Source organism: Megalops cyprinoides, chromosome 11 (genome assembly GCF_013368585.1).
Source record: "Megalops cyprinoides isolate fMegCyp1 chromosome 11, fMegCyp1.pri, whole genome shotgun sequence".
In the NCBI taxonomy this organism is placed as follows: domain Eukaryota; kingdom Metazoa; phylum Chordata; class Actinopteri; order Elopiformes; family Megalopidae; genus Megalops; species Megalops cyprinoides.
In genome coordinates, this window is record NC_050593.1 from 19,459,970 (window position 1) to 19,480,111 (window position 20,142).

A 20,142-nucleotide genomic window follows, 5' to 3' on the forward strand; every position below is an offset into this window, starting at 1 on the left:
ACTGAGTAACTCCAAGGTACCCAAGCAAGTCTCAGGGTGCCGAGAACAGAATGATGAAGGGACCCTGGCTGGCCTACTCTCTCTGTCCCTGGTGGAATGAAGTGAACTTGTTTGATTTACATGGGCTCCCAGTCATTGTCTGCAAATTACACAGCCAGTTTTAAACCCGAGCATGTAAGTCTCAGCTTGGGCATAGAACAAGCACTTTTACTGCCTGAGCCCCCCAGGAGGTGTCAGTTGTTTTGATTTTAATGGGATGTTTAAGCTATGATGTGTCAGTCAGACAGAACATGGCGATGAGCTACTTCATTAGCTGAATCATTTTCAGAAGATCAAAGGCCATTGGTGCAGCCTTGCTGTTGACAGCTTGCAGTTTTGTGAATGTCATCACAGCCTTTAGCTATACATCTGAAATGTTGCTGTTTGGTTTGACCTTGTGTACTCATACCTTGGAAGACCTGTACCAAAACACAGTTTCATGCCTTCAGACTCAGACCTGGACAGACATGGGCTGACAGGATACACTGAGATCTGTAATCCTCATGAATAAACTAGCTTTCAGGACTGAAATTCCCATTGCAGGTGGCAATTTGTTTATCTCACACACACACACACACACACACACACACATACACACACACACATGCACACACGCACATACATATAGTGTCTAAGTTGTTATCCATTATTCATTTTATATTTATAATGTTTACGTTTACGTTTTAATTATTTATGATTTCGGGGGTTATTTTAGTTAAAGAGGATACGGACAGATGTGTTTATGTGCCTTTTTTCTCAGCCCATTCTGAAATCCCTCCACATACTGTGCGAGGTTTCCTTGTTTTGTTACTCAAATGTCTCTTGCTTGTAGATGTAACAGGAAATAAATCAAATAATAGATAAATAGATAAAAAGCAGCAAATTGCAATTACAATTTACCAGGTGTCTTCCTGTTGCTCTTAAAGGAGCTATGCTTGTCATTCTCCTGAAACTCTTAAAGGTATTAGGCTCTTTGGCTGTTTTTTGAGAACAAGTCAAGGGGATGGGTTGCTCTCACGTCCTTTGAGGAGGGATGGTGGGATTGAAAGGTCAGGTCTGAGAGGGCTGTGAGTGAACGGCGAGAACTGACAGTGTTCTGATGGGGATGGATGGTAGAGGACGTGGTGTTTAGGAGTTGGTGTGGGAGGGGGGGTAATGGTGGTGATTATGGAAAGCTTTCAGCCAATTAGTTGAGTGGCACTGTCTTCCGATGCACAGCTGAGATTCCATTCCAGGGGGGAATTTCCTGTATCAGTCTTTTCAAAATGCCTTAAATCAGGGGTGTCATTGAGTTCCATTCCATAGAGCCATGTGTAGCCTGGTGTTTGTTCCAGTTGACTGAATTTGAATTGAATTAATCCTGTCTATTTATGCATATCTCAAAATACACAGCAATAAGTATTGTTTTGTAATGTGTTGAGATGTGTCATTTGCAGAAACTTTTGTGACAGACTGTGTAAATGATTGAGCAAATAGAGTCATACAGAGGAGAGGCAGGAGCAGAAAGTAGCATACACATGGCCCTGCGGTAATTGAATTTGACATCTCTGTCTTAAATGATTTTTCCCTGGAAAGCTAGACCAACTAAGGGGAACTGGCCTGGTGTTTGAGCTCCAACAGCTCCCAGCGGCTATTCTGGTAACTCTTAAGAGCCTTCTAAGAGCCTCATATAGAGTCTTTCACTCAATGAATAAATAAATCAACCATGTTTTATTTGTTACAACACATTTTACATTGGATTGGGGGAAAACCCAGAGTGGACTTAGTGATAGATTATTCCCAGTATTGGGGAGGTGTTGACAGTGTTGTCTGAAGTAGAGCGACTACTCCTTTGGGGTTCGTCTGAGGATTGCTGCAGGCAGATTATGGCACAGTTGACCTCTTGCATTATGAATTTAACTGCAGTCCCATCAGGGAAGTGACATTATCTACCTTGTGTAAAGCCAACAGCTCTCTCTAGCAAGGATACCATCTTCAGTGAGTTGTCAACAAGAGTATTGATGACACTGTAGTAGGAGCAATCTTGTTTTTTCCCTGCAAATGTTTTTCCAAGGGCAGAATCATGTGTCTTTTATTGTGCTGATTTATTCTGGGGTGACGCACTGCACCAAGATAACTTGCTGCTTTGGGCTGCCTCAGGTCAGGCATCTTACATGCATACATCACCTCAACACAGATGTAATAGACGACTGGCACCCCTCCATCTTTGCAGTCCTCCATCATTATCACCCACAAACACGAACCTCTATACTATGCAGTCAAAAACTGTTGTGCATCACGCAACACCAATCACTGTAGCACATGATCTAAACCTCTGAATCACAAAACGCAAACCTCTGTGTCATATTCCAGAAACCTCTGTACCATATAAGGTATGCTCTTAAAACAGGAAGAAAATGTGTTTCTCTCCTAAAATATGTCTTTGGCTTTTTCTGAGTGTTGCACAAGATTAATATGACTAGGAGGAAGTACTACATCACCAAGTACAACAGTAATTTTCCCAGGCAAAAAACAAATTATGAGATGGAGCAGAGTTGAACTCAATTTCTCTTGGTTGAAGGGTTGCTCCAAAACCAAACCATTCGTAAAGAGACCCAGGTATGAATGAGGTTTGGCTGAGCTCTGCCTTTCTGTCTCCCTCTCCCTCCTTCCCCACAGTCTCAGGAAGAGGTGTGCGACCTGCTGCATGCAGCACCCTTCCAGAACATTCTGCCTAGGGTTCATGTCAAAGGTGAGCGTCTCTCGATCCAGGTGACGGGTACGTAGTGTCCATGTGTGTTCATGTGTCACTGGATGAGTTCTCTCTCTCTCTGTTTCTCTCTGTCTCTCTCTCTCTCTCTCTATGCAGAGGGCGAGCGTCTGGATGCTAAGATGAAGCGATTGGAGACAAAGTACACAGCTCTGCACCTGGTCCCACTGATGGAGCGCCTGGGGACCCCACAGGTGGGCTGGACTCTGCTGGAGCTGCAGCCTTTAGATGCTTCACATTGTCATGTTATTCTGCTGCAGAATTTCAGGTTGTCACGGAACCATTCTTCAGGTTTTATTATTTATTGTCTTTTATTGTCACACACTAAATCCAGTGTGATCTAGATATCTTACTTTTTACCTACTATCAGTTTATACAGCTTGACTGTCATGGTGCAGTTTGTAATCATTACTGTTCCACTGAACAGTGAAACCCCTCTTGGGGTTCAAATAATGTCAAATTACACAAAAAAGGCAATTTTGACACCCGTCATCTCAGATGAAATGGTTTATATAGTTAGAAATAGGTAAGATGAGCATTCCTGTAGCATTATTTTGTAGAAATATTATATTACATTACAGTCATTTAGCAGATGCGACTTCATGCACAATAGAACATAAGTGTATTCATTCAAGTTAAATGAGCAACTGTGTCAGACCAGGTTAACAACACTCGCAGACCAGTGACTGTGAGCATAACACTGGTCAAGCCCTACCTCATGTTAACTGGTGCAATCTGACTAGGCAACAGAAGCCAAGTATACTATCATATATCAGTCACTAGAACACAGAATCCAAAATACATCACAGTACTACATGTAAAATAAACAAGTACTAGAGGTAGCAGGTTGGCAGGGAGCCATTTCAGAACTGAGATGATGGGTGTCATGGCTTGTTGAGTTGCCATGGAATGACTTATCAGTCCTGTTTCCTCAAACCTTACCTCATAATCCCCAAAAAGAGGGATGATAATGGTATGTTTTGATTGCTAGCTTTCACATTTGGGTAATTGTACTATATCAGTTTTTCTGTACTGGTTTCATTAGATTATAAATGCGTGCCTTGTAGTGTGGTACCTGTATCTGTTCGTATTCTTAAGGCCCTCTGTCCTAACCTGTGCAGCAAATAGCCATCGCCAGAGAGGGGGACCTGCTAACCAAGGAGCGCCTGTGCTGTGGCCTGTCAATGTTTGAGGTCATCCTGACGCGGGTGCGGGGTTTCCTGGAAGACCCCATCTGGCGCGGACCACTGCCTAGCAACGGCGTGATGCACGTGGACGAGTGCGTGGAGTTCCACCGGCTCTGGAGCGCCATGCAGTTTGTGTACTGCATCCCCGTGGGGGCGCACGAGTTCACCGTGGAGTGAGTGATGCAGCCGGGCACCGAGCCCTGTCTCTTCCTCAGCACAGGAACCCACGCACCCCAGCGTTTGCATGCTTTCACACTTGCTTTGAACCTCACTGGTTTGAAATGGCACCCTCCTCTGAAAACCTATAGTACTTACATTATTATTACATTACACCCACCCAAACACTTTCTCTGGCTTTTATGCTCTCATGGAACTACCTGCAGTACTTTTTATAAGAGCTGGAAAGCTTGCAAGATTGTGGCCCTCCAGAAATGAAGTAGTTCCACCACTGTAGTTCCACTCTAATTACATTGCTCTACGATGTAGAGGGTATGTGTAAAGGGGGCATTTTATCAGTATTGTACGGTTAAGTAGTAGCCTATTCAGATGGTGCTCTCTGTGGTCATTTCCAGGCAGTGTTTTGGAGATGGACTGCATTGGGCAGGCTGCATGATCATTACTCTCCTGGGCCAGCAGAGACGCTTTGACAACCTGGACTTCAGCTACCACCTACTGAAGGTGCAGAAGCATGATGGCAAGGATGAGATCATCAAGAGCGTGGTGAGTGAGAGATCTGGGGTCCTCCATAGCTTATTGATTAGTAGAATTTTTCTCAAATGTGTGAGAGTGTATTGGTATTTTCTGCTTTCAGTTGCTGATCCAGGATTAGTTTTCTCCACCCCAGTCCTAACTCACACCATTTTGCACCTTGAAATGCAGCATCAGAACAAGACATCTGTTCACTGACAGCTGAAACTCTACAGTGGCTGCATCATCTGCATCATACCAAACATGCCTAATGCAGAGTCATTTACAATGCACACAACCTATAAGGATTCCGCACTAACAGGTCATTGTTGTGGAGTTAACAAAAAAATTCCTTTCTGTTATAGTAACTAGCATTTTCCACACTGTCCTCTGTCCCCATGCAGCTCTCTCCCTCAAGTTTCCCTGGTTGGTCTGATTTCTGTTGCATTACAACCTGCCATATTTGCCACAATCTGTTGGGATCATCTCTGTGGTAAAGGAGCATGCTGTTGTCAGTGTAGCTTGATGTCTTGTCTCCTCCCTTCCCTTTGGAAATCCTTAGCCTCTGAAAAAGATGGTGGACCGCATTCGCAAGTTCCAGGTGCTGAACGATGAGATCTTCGCCATTCTGAACAAGTACCTGAAGTCTGGGGATGGGGAGAACATGCCCGTAGAGCACGTACGCTGCTTCCAGCCACCTATCCACCAATCCCTGGCCAGCAACTAAAATTAGCACCATACACCACAATCATTTATCATTCATCATGTTTGGCCATTTATTTCAGACGTGGCATGGCACTGATGCGTCTGTTAATGGAGAATCTCTTGATTTGGATTTAAAGCCTACCCGTTCATTAATGGCTGATCTGAAGCCATGTTCTGCATGTGATATTTGCACACTGACACTCCACATACGCTGGAAATGAAGGAACTTATCCAGTTAGCTTTCCTGGTCTTTCCAGGATGAATTTGTACACACTTGTGCCTTACTAAAAATATATAACTTTTTTATTATAATACTACTATACTAATTTTATTAGATATGGAAGAGTTTGTAAGGGGACTCAAAAGTAATTTGTGTGTTTTTATAAAATGTTAAAGGGTTCTGCGGTGGTCATGTACTGAGAGATTATCAGAAAATGTGGGATTCTAGTAGAAAATATTTTCTTCGTGGTGTAAAACACTTGCATGCTAAACTTTTTATAAAGTAATCTTGAATCAGTCACCTGAAATCAAGGTGAAGTAAACACATTTTTATTCAATTTAACCAATTATTGCTTGTGACTTTTCTATATGAATTATTGTAATCTCATTTAAAGTCAATAAATAAATGAAACCTTTCATTATAATGTATCCTTGATATTTTGAATGAAAACAATTTGAACAGGTATATGTTGCTTCTTGAAATGTGCTACCAGAAAATGAAGTCTGCAGCATTTAAATCCATTTGTGCTAAAATACAAAATATGTGGTGAATACCACACATAAGTCAGCCGGGTAAGCACTACTGACTGTGCATATTTGACATGAAACACAGATTTTCATTTCAAAATCACTTTCAAGAAACATCATGCTCACTTTAGTACAGGCTTTTGTCAGAGACCCATCTAAAAAATGAAACCACTTGAGTACATGATGCCACTGAATACAAGTTGTTCTTACCCCTCCACCATGTCCCTCCACAATATGAAAGTTTTAAAACAAAACAAATACAGCTTAAATTGAAGTAATAACAGTATTCCTTGTGCCATTCTGTGGGGAAATCTTGGAGTCCACTTTACAGTAAATATTAGACAATGAGGGTTACAGGTGGGAGCCAGTAGAAAAGCTCTTGGAAATCTCTCGTCAACTGACTTCTGAAATCTTTTCCATCCATTTTTATAAATTTGGTGAAAATAGGAATACAGATTAACATGCAGTTTCCCCCCAGTTCCAATTGGAATTAATAGTAAAGAATCCTTGTATGGCAAACTAATTTTTCATAGGACATTCCTTTGTTGCACATTTAAAAAATAATAATTGCAGTGATCACAGTTATATCTTTGTGCTGAATAAGATTTGACATGTTATTTATACAGTGGAATGAAGGGCTGCCTACACCTCTCACCAAAGAGTCATTCTGTACACTGAAATGAAACTTACAAAAATTTCCCGTGACACTTTCTCATGAGTTCACTTGACATTTGCCTCTGACATATCTGACAAGAGGTAGGAGGACAGAACAACATGGCAGCCTGACACATTGGTCAGCACTGCCACAATAACACAACACAAAGTTGAATATAAACATACCTCCCTAGTGCAGCATTCTGTTTTAGACTTTTGGCCAGATGTTGTGTTGTATGTCAAAACTAGTTGTCATGCCTTCATTTTGTGATGAAACGGTAAAAACTGTCAGTATGTTGCAGATTACACTACTATAATATTCAAAAAGCGCAGCAAAATGATAGGAGGTCTTAAAAAGCAGAAACTTCTACATAGTCCTTTATTGATCAACAGTTCTCTGATATCTGTGCAGCAGAACTTGCCTCAGAAGCACCCTAGCAGGCTCCTTTAAAGGGGTGGCAAGAGCTGCTGGAGTGAAGGCTGAGAAACTGGCTGCTTCATCATGCTGTCAGCGGCAAGTTCCCGCAGCAAGATGGAAAACTTTGAAGGTGGAAATTAAGTAGCCTCACTGACAGGCGTATTCAAAATCCACACAAAGCAAAACTCATTGGAGGGTGAAGCTAAGTGATGCCTGGGCAGTAATACAGTTATTGAAAATACAGATATTTAACAAAACGGTTATTGAAAATGTGGAATGAACATGCGAAACTCATCTGACAATAAGTTGGCCGGCCAAAGCCATTCTTTAATATGCGTGTGACACTACTTTGTCCTGTGAAGTCAACAACCTGAGTCCACAACTGAAAATCCTTTGTTTAGTCAGTATTCCTGCATTTGGCTTTTCATTTTGAAGCACAGCTATAAAATAACAATACACAGAGTTATTAGTATGGAATTTCACAAATTTCATGGTTGCCATTTTTTAGGTTCGACTGGCTCAGTGCTATGTAACCTGAAATGATGAAAGCCTTGTTTCTGAAGCTGGATACCTTTTTTGACAGTGAACTTGATCAAAGGGCCTACAAGTGATGTGTAAGCCATGCTTTATTTCCACTCCAGTGACTTTGCAAACTTTTTTTTTGTAACAGTCAAGGTGCTGTGTACAGCACTGATTATGATGGTTCAAGGTACATAAGGGAATATGTACTCAACAGGAGCAGATTTTGCTTTGGGCTCCTGCTATACCATGCCCTCAGGCATGTGACCCTGAGACATTTCCCAAAAACATAGCTGCGCATACTCCGCCCCTCTTCACACCAGGAGCACAGAACAACGGCCTCGGACTGCTCTGGTAGCACTGATCTTGCAGAGTGGTTTCTGCATAACAAAACATTTCCATGTAATGTTTCCGATGCAAATCTAAACATGGTATACATACACAACTATTTATACCATGTCTAATATTAATACACTTTTGGATGGTTATTTCTGAACGTAGTTTTGTGTTCATACTGGTGATGTTCACTCTCAGCACTACCATAAAAATAATCTCCCAAGGTCGACCACTCTGAATTTCAAATGCTCCCCCCTGGCAAAAGTCTGTTTAGTATATTTCTTTTTTCATGACTAGATGTATGGATCTGACATTATTTATAGCTTGGCTTCTACCCAGTGCATGGTCCAGCAGTTTATTTGTCAAAATATTTACATCCAAGTTACAGCACCAGCTGACCCTGCATACACAGTTTTTCTAGCAGTCAGCACAAGCTTACCTTGAAAACTGGACACAGCATTTATTTATCTTGACAGATCTTTGATAAGCCTATAGAGCTTTGACTTAGCTTGTGGACTTTTAATTTTCCACTTCCTGTCTAGCTGTTTGAGTTGTGGTGCAGATTTAAACATTAGATCAACTTTTTATTGCTCTAAGCTTATAAAGAGGAAGATGCCCGCACATACATTCCAACCTTAAGCGTGTGAAAGTGTAAACTGTGATGCTCGTTGTGATGCCTAAGTGTAAACTGTGATGCTCATTGTCAAAGAGAGGGGAAGTAGACTGAGGCTTGAAACAATATGGCAGTTTTATTCAGATTTTCAATTTTTTTAAATGACATGATGTCATCTGGCTGTCCATCTAAGTAACTGTCAAATACCAAGGTTTCTGATCTGACTGACATGAATTCACCAGCCTGCACAAGCTTGCGTTGCCATGACAAGCAGCGTAGCACTGTCTGCGAGGCTGTTTGTTAATCATAAACTGAAGCCATATTTGTATATTTTAGCCACCATACAGCTATATAGTTACCATACAGCTAGTTAATATCAGCTTTTTTACTAGCAAGATCCATGCTTGGAAAGGGGGATTGAGAGGCTAGTCTGCAACATCATTGGCAATACTACATAGACACTGGTCTGCAGATGGGGGTTTAGAAACACAGCATCAGATGAGTCAGTGGACACAAGTGCATTATGGGGAGTGGAGAATGCATTGTTCTTTGAGGCAGATACTGAAGTATAGTAACACTTGTATGTCAAATTCATTTCTGGGTGATTTTGTTTTACAGGGTGTTCAATTATTAAATTCCAGTTGTGTGTGGATGAATAAACTAAAGTGAAATATTAAATATTTAAAATATATTTTATATAGTATATATTTATATTTAATATTTCAGTCGACAACATGCAGGTTGTTATATATTTTTTACATGGCTTTTTCAAAGGTAATGATATTCTAAACATCATCCGAACATACACTCACTCATGAATCATTCCAATGAATGTTGCAAACAAAGTTCATGTGAAAACTGCAGTTGTTCATCTTCACTTTGACACATTTCACTCTCCATGTCCTGTATCAGCCTCCCGCTATCAGCTGCTTACTGTGTGGGACCCAATGGTCTCTGTTGTCTAAAGCTAACTCTTCAATTGTCCACATCCATTACAACAACTACTTCACTCTGCCTAGTTGTCAGGTTCCCTTTGGTTAACTGGTGATGCATTTCATGCTCATTCAACAACATATTCTCTCCAAAAATCTCATGTAAAGACCTTTAATGTTGCATCACAAGTGCACCATCTGTAGTATTTCTGGAGAACTGCAGCTGCCGAGTTCCTAGGCTCAATCAGTTTGACTGCAGAACTGTTGATTTTACATACAGTGGATACCTTAACAAAAAGAATAGAGGATTAGACAATGGAAGCTGTGTAAATGCTCTTTAACAAGACTTGCTGGAAGGATCAATGGAATTTCTTTACTCATTAACAGGTCAGGATGTATTGGAAGCCTAACCCTGTGCACAATGGCTACTAAAGCTTGAATGTAGAATGCATGAGCCATATACTGTAAGTATTATTACAGTTTTGAGTATTTTTGCCTTGCTTAGATGGACCCAGTGTTGATCTAGGAGCATTACCAAGCTATTATGATTTTTTGATAGTCCAGTATTGCAGTTATCATGGTGTCCTCTGGTCAAGATAAAATGCTGTCTCAAAAAAACAAACAAACCAGAAATGTTGTAGATCACATTTTATCCTGTAATTTTCCCTGTGTAACAATTCATTCCTACCCCATTTAGCAAATATATCATGACCCATGGCCATGCATAACATGACTATCATCAAATATAGTGAAGATAGTATTTGTTGGGATACTTGATACCCACATGAAAGAGGTGAAAATAAAAAAGATTTTGAAGATTGTATATTATGCTTCAGGCTTTATCACCCTTTGTTAGGTTAGTGAATTGTAGCTGTAATAATCCTTGGGATGGGTATTGTATCTTACTGTGATCTTTAATCATATGAATATTTAGACACAGCTGACCTGACAAGCCCATTGCAATCTGCTGCATTTGAGACCCGAGCAGTAACAAATATAACCACTAGGCAGTGCTAGTGAGCAGAATCTCTGTCACATGCCACTGACAGTTGGCAGTGATTCAGAACAGATGGTCTGTGTGTGTCACTGTTTTATACACAGGTCTGAAAAATGAACATGATGCAATTGATTTTTGAATTTTTAAAAATTGTGGGAGTTTTTCTGTCCATGTGCCCTTCTTAACCTTTAAAGATTTTCTTGTGAGGTAGTTGCATTAAAAGACTCAATCTGAACTCTCTCTTGTCATAGGACTGTCAATTTAGAAAGCCCAATTCTTTTCTGTGACGTGCACCACGCAATCAATGAGAAAGGAGATTACTCAGTTCCTGCTGTCATTTTATACACCAGGATATTATTAAATCCATATTTCTTAATTTCTTAAAGCCACTCAGCTTTTCATCTACAGTATACAGCTCCAACTGAATAATATCCCTTGTTACTTGAAATCTATACATTTCCTGTAAAGAGATGTTTTATTTTGATTACATGAAGACATCAAAGGGGGTTTAGTCTGTCAAACCAATTGAGAAAGGCTGACATGCAAGTAATGAGTGTGATTTGAAGTATTGTCTCTTGAGCTTGGACATCCCCTTTCAGTGAGGCAACTGTCCAATTAATGGTAGAACCGATTATAACTTCCTCAAAGACTGTAAGACGATCTTCTTTACAGAAGGGACCCTGGGCTATAGACAGTTGAAGGAATGTCACTGTTACTTTGGGTTGTTGTCGTAGTTTGGTAGGTTTATTTTTCCCATGGGGTATTAGTCTGTTCTAAACTTTGAGGACATAGATAGAGTGTGTGGGATCCAGCTTGTGTGAATCGCCTGTGCATCAATCAGAGAAAGTGAGATCTATATCAGCCCCTTAATTACTGCTCTTTGAAAAATGAGAGGAGGGGACAGCTTGTGTGCTGGACACTACACTTTCATTCTTGCTGTCTGAGCTGAGCTGTTTTCCCACATCACTTTAGCTTCACCGTGTGTTATTTTTCATTGGCACATGCATACACACATTATCTTTTATCTCGTAACTCATCTCCTCTTGTGACAAACAGGAAATCCACTGCTGCAACATTGTTGCAGATGCAACATTTCAAAACACATCTCATTGCTCTGGTTCTATGAAAACAAATTATTAAAGGTATGTCTGTAAAATTATTCACAAAGAGACAGGGAAGAGACACATCTGGAACTGTGCGAAGGAGGTTGTGTTCTTTCCGAATCATTTGTTCTTTATTCTCCAAAACCTGTGCGGACGTATAAGTGGTTGCAGCTGCGGAAGTCAGCTCAGTCTCGAGGAGCCATCACTGTCCGTTCAGCACAGCCTGCCGCCTAAGAGGCACGTTGGTAGCGAAGGACGTCAAGCCCGGAGACAGGGGCCACTTTACGCAGACAGCTCGTAGCTGAATCTCATTCCCTCGGCAATGCAGCTGCAGGCAATCTGGCAATCATCGCCATGTGCCTAAAAAGCAGACTCCACGGGGGAGCTGGAAGAGAAGTCCTGATGATACAGCTTTGTTTGTGTACTTGTTCTTGTCATCTTTTAATTTCTTCCTCTGATTCCAGTGGCCTCGGAAAGGGACAAGTCACTTGACTCCCACTTTCAGTTATTGAGTGCAGACAGCAGACAGAACGATGCTGATTCTCCTCAGCCTTTGCAATAAAGCTGGGGTTCGGCCACCATTTTCTGTAAATTGTTCTTTTTGCCCTTGTTTTCCCTGCCTGGAATTTGCCATGTGCAGTATTTTGTTTTCCCCAATTTTGTTTCTCATGTAAATGCTTGTGGGCTACCCTTGCTCAATCCCTTAGTGTCCTATTATGGTCCAGGTTATGTTGCATTAGACCATCCTGATACATAAAGTCATGCAGATATCAGGAGTTATCAATGGGGAAGCAAAGGATGTTTTCTGGTTACCTTGATGCCTGCCCCTGACTGTGAGACCCTTCACAGTCTAGTTTACAACATTGCTTAAATGGAAACATATGTATGAATTAAAGATGTCATAAGAATTAGAGGGCTTTACTACCAAATTGAACTGATATGCTCTTTGTAATCTTTGATTTTCAATGATTGACATATTACATTACTTTACATACATTTAGCAGATGCTGTTATCCAGACTGACTTCCAGCACAATAGAACATAAAAGCACAAACACAACAGTGAAGCTAGTTTCTGGATGTACCTTGATGACCTCCTCCTCTCCGCTCAAGGAAACACCACGTGCGGTGTAACCGCTTGGTTCGTTGTTTTAGGAGGTGTCCATTGTTTCATTTGGAGTAGGGGGGGGCAGGTTCATCCCAAAATGAATCAAGTCCATAGCCTGTTTGGGCGGGATTCTTTTTCACTACTCGAATGAAATATAAATGTGTGTGTTACATTGTATTTACATTGGTCATCTTGAATGGATTCTGTCCCTTTGTGCTGGAAGACACTCTGGATAAGAACATCTGCTAAATGATTGGAATGTAAATGTCAAGTGCCAAGTCAGTAAATGCACTGCTTTTCAATGAAAAGCTATGGCTTCATATGTATGCCATTCCTTTGTTCTTATCTTTGCCATTCATCAGACAGTGTTTCATAAGATGTGCAGTGTAGGTGTTACTGTATCATGAATTTGATCAATCTTGAACTGTAACCCTGGCCCATTGGGATGGCTGCATTGGTAAATTACACTTCCAGGAGTGTTGCCATTAGTGAGTAACTTTTGCTTGGTTAGGTGGCATTCAATGAGGTCTTCCCCTTTTTGAATCACATTCCTGTAATTGCCAAGGCTATGTGAAGAATTGCTTTCAATATAAAAGGAACTGACAACATTCATCAACTTGCCCACATGTCCATGAAAAAAAATCCACTTAAGAACTTTGAGAATACAGAATCTGTATTCCCTAAAATCTTTGGTGACTGGTGCAAATAACTGAACAGAAATCATGTGGTTATAATTAAAATTTGGCACAGGTCTTCAGAAGTTGATGGGAGAGACTAGAGATCTGTCTTAACTCTATACCACTCTTTGATGTAATAAAGAAAACTGTTGTCATCAAAATAAATGTCTTAGAAAACTACGAATTAACACTGAAAAAAATAAGTAGTTCATTACTAATTTAGTGGGAAACCCAAGCCAAAAAGTGTCTTTGCATTTTCTCACAATGCACACAAAATGATGAGGAAATTAATGCATTTAACTTTTGCCTTAGTTAATTCATGCTCCAGCACCAAGTCGAGGCAGCTTTATGAAGATGCTTCATTAAGCTTTATGAAGGCTTTACGTGAAGATGAAGACTGGCTTTTTCACACTGACTGTAGGTGATGATGCACCATTGATTTCTAGCCTAAATATATGACATAGCCCTATAAAATACAACTTATCTGGAATACACAATAAATTAGTTAAACATATGATGGAAAGATGTCAGCACGTTAAAATTAGGAGGATGCTTTGATGAAACGATGTTATTGGTGTCCCTGTTTTCCCTGTCCGAACTGTCTAAACTGCATGCTGTTTTTTCCTGCTACGGGGCAAACAAATACATAAGCAGAGCTGCCTGGAAAAAAATTCTGACAAGATATATGTCACTGACAACAAAACTTAATCAACCACCATTGGTTGAAATGCATTTTTTATTTTGAAGAGATTATTAGGGAAGGACAAATTCACCCTTTACATAACACACCTTTTAGACTGGTGGAATTTAAAGATATTTCACAAAATCGTGAGTGCTTGACAAGGACAGGTCATAATTGAAAGAGTCATTCAAGTATTTTTGTGTTGATCTTTGTGTAGGAAACTGCACCAGTACATTCTAGAATGATCTTCACTGAGACTGTCAGCGATACTCAGTTGTTGCTCGAGAAATCAGACAACACTGTTCTTTGAGAAGTAGTTGAAACCACATATTTTACCATTATTCATATCTGCATTGTCTTTTTTAGAGACAACAAAGTCAGATGTTTGTAATGCAATTGAAACACTACCTTTGCAATTGAAACACTACCTTTGCAAATACATTTCTTGTTGGTTAGAAGAGAGAGTAGCACCCTTTGCAGTGGTTTATTTGTTGTATTGCAAGACAAGAGCATGTTTTTTTTTTCCTCATGCATATTGAATACATTCAACTGCATGATCGAATTTGTTTTTTTTTTTTTTTTTTAAGGATTTTTACGTGTGGTGCTTCTTGATATAGAGAGAGCCTTGTACATTTTCATAAATATTCAGCTTACACCACTGTGTCTCATGACCGTTTTTTTAGTGGATCTAACCAAGCTTGTTTAGATGGATATTCTGCCAGACACTCCATTGCCTCTTACCTGCATTTCCTTTGTGTACTGTTGTGACTTATTTCCCTTTAGTTCCCTTGTTCTATGAATTTTTCTGCACACTAATTAAACATGCCTGCTTTGTAATTTGAATATATTGTGCATTTAATCATTAAAACAATAGCAGATAATGTTTCTTTTGAGAAATAGAACAGAACACAGGAGACCTAAGCAAGATGGGCAAAGTTCTAATGAGTCTATGGTGGGATTGAAAGATATTCATAAGGGCATAAAATGTTATGACGAAAGCAGGTTATTCAGACCATTTTAGCTCATCATTTGCATGAGGTGTGTCAAGGTGGTTGCAGTTGTCAGACAGAATTGGGACAGCTTCAGTCACCCATAGTATAATTTTTCACATCATCCTCCCGTAAAATGGAATTTAGCTTTTTGTAAAACGAAGTTTAATCCACCTAGAGGAATGGGCTAATATGGATAATATGGAATGAAAATGGATGTTAAAGAATTGAAAATTAATTAAGACTCAGAGTTTTACGGTAAGAAACAGCAGGAATTAATAATACGTGTGCGCGCACGCGTGTGTGTGTGTGTGTGTGGTGTTTGATGAGCCCTGTGTAAGCACCGTTCATTACTAGACTTAAAACCGCTCAGCTATCTTCATCAGTCTACCACAGGTCTTGTGGGTTTGTCACTTTTTCACCTACTCTGAAGCTCCACCTGACATCTTTGAACATTACATTAGGAGGCAAAATATTAATTATGGCCTAGTTTGTTGCAGCGGGGGTGAATTTGTTGACATCAATTTAGCATTTTTTTTAACATCAAACCCCAGAATGTCCAGGCAATTTTACTTGTGATTTGCTTCATACATTACCTGCCAGCTAATCATTGGCATCCCAGAGTTTGTCTTATTTCATCCAGACCAACATTTATTCAGTTTTGCATGGCCACTCATGTGAATATTCAGCTGAGACTGTGAGGCATCAAAGGGTAGTATTGTGAATGCATGATAAGATGTCTGGTTTGCTGGTGGTGAGCCACCATCCTGACCTCCTCAAAGCTGCTCTGATACACAATGCATTTTTTGCCTGTGAAGTAGTGTTGAAATTGCACAATTTAGACATATAAGTGGGAAGTAATATTGAATAAATTTACAGTTGTAGTTTTTTAATAAGTTCAAATACCACAATGCTTAAAAGTCATCAAAAAAATTAAAGGATATCAAAATTGAATTAATAATAAAAAGTGTCAAAAACTGAAGTTAGTAAAACAGAATCTAAGTAAAGCAAAACCAAACTCTTATCCTTTGTTATCCTTTGCACCTCAAAAAAAAAAAAAAAAAAAAAAAATTCAAGTACACAAGAAAAAAAATACAGGTAACTGTACTGTAATCTCTCACCCCCATTTTGACCTCACTATCTTTATTGATAGAATAAGCTGACATTTTGGTGTGTTGCCCTTTCTAAAGGCTTTAGAAAGGTCAGTTGTCCAAAATGTCTTTCTGTATCAATACAGAATCTTTGAAGAGCACAAATAATGAGGAGATAGCATAGTTGTTATTGTCATTACTGGTCTACCGCACTACTTTAAGAACTTTTTGTAGGAGGTGTCAGATACTAACAGGTAGTGTAGTTGGGGTTGTAGGGAGGGCATTGTGTTTGTTTGGGATAACTGATAGCTGATTGTCTTTTTGAATTATGTGTATATATTGATTATATATATATTATGAAGACTTGATGTTACCCTCTGTGGCTATGGGAAGAAAAAAATGACAACTTTTCAACTGTAGAGGTCTTTGTTTTGTCTTTGTCTTTCAGGTAAAACCAACAAATTACATTCATAACTGCCTCATGACAAAGACACCTCATGTCCTTCCAACAAATGCAGTCAAAATTTCACATCCCCACCCATACTTGGCAAAAGGTTCTTGCAGGTAGGGCATTTTTCCAATTAAAGGTCTCAGCCTCTCAGAATGTGATAGTGTGACTTCTGTGGAAGCCCAAAAGATGACTCAGGGGTAGAGGTACTTTATGGTGCCAGCATGATGAAGGCTCAATATAAATTGTTTCACTGTATAACTGACTTCATGGCCTCATAAAATGAACCACCAGTTGTCACCAAAGTGCCAGAAATGCAAAAATTAAAATGTTGCATTTGATCATAGCTGTTGGTGAAGAATTGAGCAGACATGGCAACAAATGTTGGACTGATGTGGCACATATCTTTAGAAGTGGCCAGGTTGTTCTAAAATGTGATGACAAACAAAGACAAAATGAAAGCCATTGATTTACACCTGAAACTTGGATGGAGGTGAGGTTGTGTGTTGTAGCATAACATCTCAGTGACACCTGGCTGGTATCTATTTCAAATCAGGAGGCAGGAGCCCACTGTGGCTGCCCTGCTACAAGTGCAGCTGCATTTCATGCTGTGTAGTGTCAAATAAAAAAGGTAGCAACCACTATTTTAATCCTCATGAAGCATTGACCGGGGTGAACAGCTGTTTTTGGATTTGGTAATATATGAATCAATAAATAAATAAAAAGTGAAGTGACACTCTCTTCCAAGGTTCCAAACCTACTGCTTATGTTTAGTCTAGCCGGCTAACGCCGTAGCTACTGAGCTACTTGGGAGCCCCAGCTATAAGTATCCTGAAAACCCTCTGTACATAATCTGACAATATAGTAAAATCAATTTAATGACAGCAGAAGCTCATTTTAGCCATTTTAGTTACTGCTCAAAATTGAGAACTGCGTGTTCCTATTCATGTTCTGCAGGGACTTATTGCTTATTGCCCACCAGGCACCTGCAGTGGATGAATTTGTGATATAATAGGGGAAACCTCAATAGGGAAGTTTTAATAAATCAAGTCAGACCTTCCATTTTTTGTTTGGAGAACAGAAAATAATCCTAATTGTGTAATGTTCATGCCTTGAGAAGTAGTAGCAAGTTAGCAAATAGCATGTTCTTATATAAAAGTAAAATGAGAATTGCGTGGCTTTTGCAAAACCCTACAGTTTGCGCTTAAACCTCATGTGCTCACAGGGAAATATGGGATGTAGTCATGCTTTGAATCAAATTAACACCAAACTTCTCTTTAGGGTGATCAGGAAAGCCCTGCATTTGTGGTTGTATAGGATGTATGTGGTTGAAAACTCCTCCTTTCTGGAGATGTAACACAATTCAGCTGGTGCTAAGATCCAAAATGTTTCCTGCTTTCAGTTTCCCCCTTTGAAAAGGCCCCTTTAGCAGATCCCACTGAGCAGCAGCAACACTCTCTCTCAACTCCGCTCTTCGGATGAAAACGTCGCTCTCAGCATTAACTGCTCTTTGAATTTAAATAAAGGCAACATTTAAAAAAAGTCCCTTTACACAGAGGGGCTGGGGAATGTTAAGTGTTCTCTGCGATGTGAGAAAGGTCCTGTGAGCATCTGTTCTGCTTTGAGCATTACACAGAAAGACACATTCTCACACTCTCTCCCCATTCTAATTCCATCATCTGTCTCGGTCCAATTCATTTCCTTTTCAAAATCCAACGTTTGCAATGATAAGAGCTGTGCAAAGAGGAGGAAATAATGACTGAGGATGAATTGAGGCCAGGTCTTATTTTTACCTGCTTTTAAAAAAATGAGTTATTTTGCAGGAGAAGGAACTGGGAGGAATAAATGCTTATGTATCATTTTGTATTGAACAAGTGGGATTAGCAAGTGCTTGAAAGGAGTGTTTGAATACTCCATGGTAAAAAAAATAAATGCAAATTATACTTTGCTTACTGTGTATTCAGTGTGCAATGTTATTAAGAACACAGTGTAGAATTTTTAAAGAAAAAAAATCATGCATCCATACATAGATTTTTCCGTTGTATTATATTTTATTCCTGTTTAAACCAGGATATGAAATATGGGGAGCACAGAAGGTCCTCATCAGCAATGTATAAGTCATCAGCATGTAAATGTACATTCACTTTTGCATACTGTAGAATCATTCTCTGGAGTAGCACTGAGTAATGATCCCAGATTCAGACCCTGTAATACATTCTATTTGTTTGTACAGTTTGGACTTCAGTCGTGCAATGTCTTTGCTAGGCCAAGTGTCAGAAAGTGTTATCCTGTTGGATTTGTAATCTACTGTCTGAGATCCATGCTAACATGCTTTTTGCAGCTTGACCTCTCATGTTCACATAGTATGTGTTACCTCTTATCCCATGGTGTCATTCTAGGCAATATTATTTAACTGACCAGGATTTATTGCTTTGATACTTTTCCCAGAATTTCTTTCAAATGGTACCTCATTTAATGCGTATGAGTACAGTCATGCACCCTTGCATGCCTGATCTAAAGACATTTGTAGCTGTCTAAAACTTTAAGGATGGAAATGGACCTTAGTAAGGACAGCCCTATGCAAAGAGTAGAAGAAAGCAGGGTGTATCAAGTAGAAAGGGTAGTCTGATTAATGCAGTCCTGCAGGTAGAAGTCTTCATCAAACATTAGAACCATTCAGACTGGAGAGGCATATTGCATGACTTCACAAAAACTTGAACCTTTAACAAAACCTGATGGCGGTTATTTATGGGAAGACATTCAGTGTTTTCCCCAAATCATCAGAGCTGGATCAGCAAGTGACTGTGTGCTACTGGACACAATGAAACATGTTTTCCTTCCTCCATCCATAGCAATGTCTTGACTGTAATGTATTGTCTGCAATTGCATGTGATGTTTCACAGACCTGAAAACATATCCATTTCAGCTGTTTTATAAAACTATTGTCATGCAATGCTTCTTTTCAATGACGTACTTGATGCCACGCTTCAGCAAGCCAGACACGAAGGTGTTTTCTTTAGCTTCCAAATGTGGCATAGCAGGATGTGACATAGAGTTCAACATGAGCAACAAACAGGAAGATGTGTGTTAGCTCAGAGTGCCTCATGTCTTTGTCTTCTTGATGTATATTTAACAGTAGCAAAACAGTTGAAAATATGCTACATTTTTGTAGCTAATCCTTGAGAAACAGCAAACATGCCAGGTGCTGTTGCTTTGTTGACCTGGGACTTGGCCAACACTGTTTAGATTGATGTTCACATCACATCACATTCCCACCGCCTGTCATTCCTGGAACCGATTGGACAGCTTGCATGTCGCAAATCAAGTTACATGTTCCAGCAATCTAATCAAGACTTAAGGGGCTTTTCTGTCTCTCCTCTTTCTTTATCCTGCAGGTTGTGTGAGGTGCTTAATCTGGACCCCAGACATGCCCTGATTGCAGGGAGTAATCTTCACCAACAA

The 20,142-nt window shown here is 39.8% G+C and overlaps 1 protein-coding gene across 1 annotated transcript in view; it reads left to right on the plus strand.

Annotated features, from left to right (window-relative positions):
* The window catches only part of LOC118785578 (cytoplasmic FMR1-interacting protein 1 homolog), a 50,101-nt gene extending 44,314 nt beyond the window's left edge, over positions 1–5,787 (plus strand). The window contains exons 27-31 of the mRNA XM_036540355.1: positions 2,698–2,770; positions 2,888–2,982; positions 3,910–4,148; positions 4,548–4,695; positions 5,225–5,787. Coding sequence (XP_036396248.1) covers positions 2,698–2,770; positions 2,888–2,982; positions 3,910–4,148; positions 4,548–4,695; positions 5,225–5,389 — 720 coding nt within the window. The 3' untranslated portion in view covers positions 5,390–5,787. The remainder of the gene's footprint in view (positions 1–2,697; positions 2,771–2,887; positions 2,983–3,909; positions 4,149–4,547; positions 4,696–5,224) is intronic.
* Positions 5,788–20,142: the final 14,355 nt, after the last annotated feature.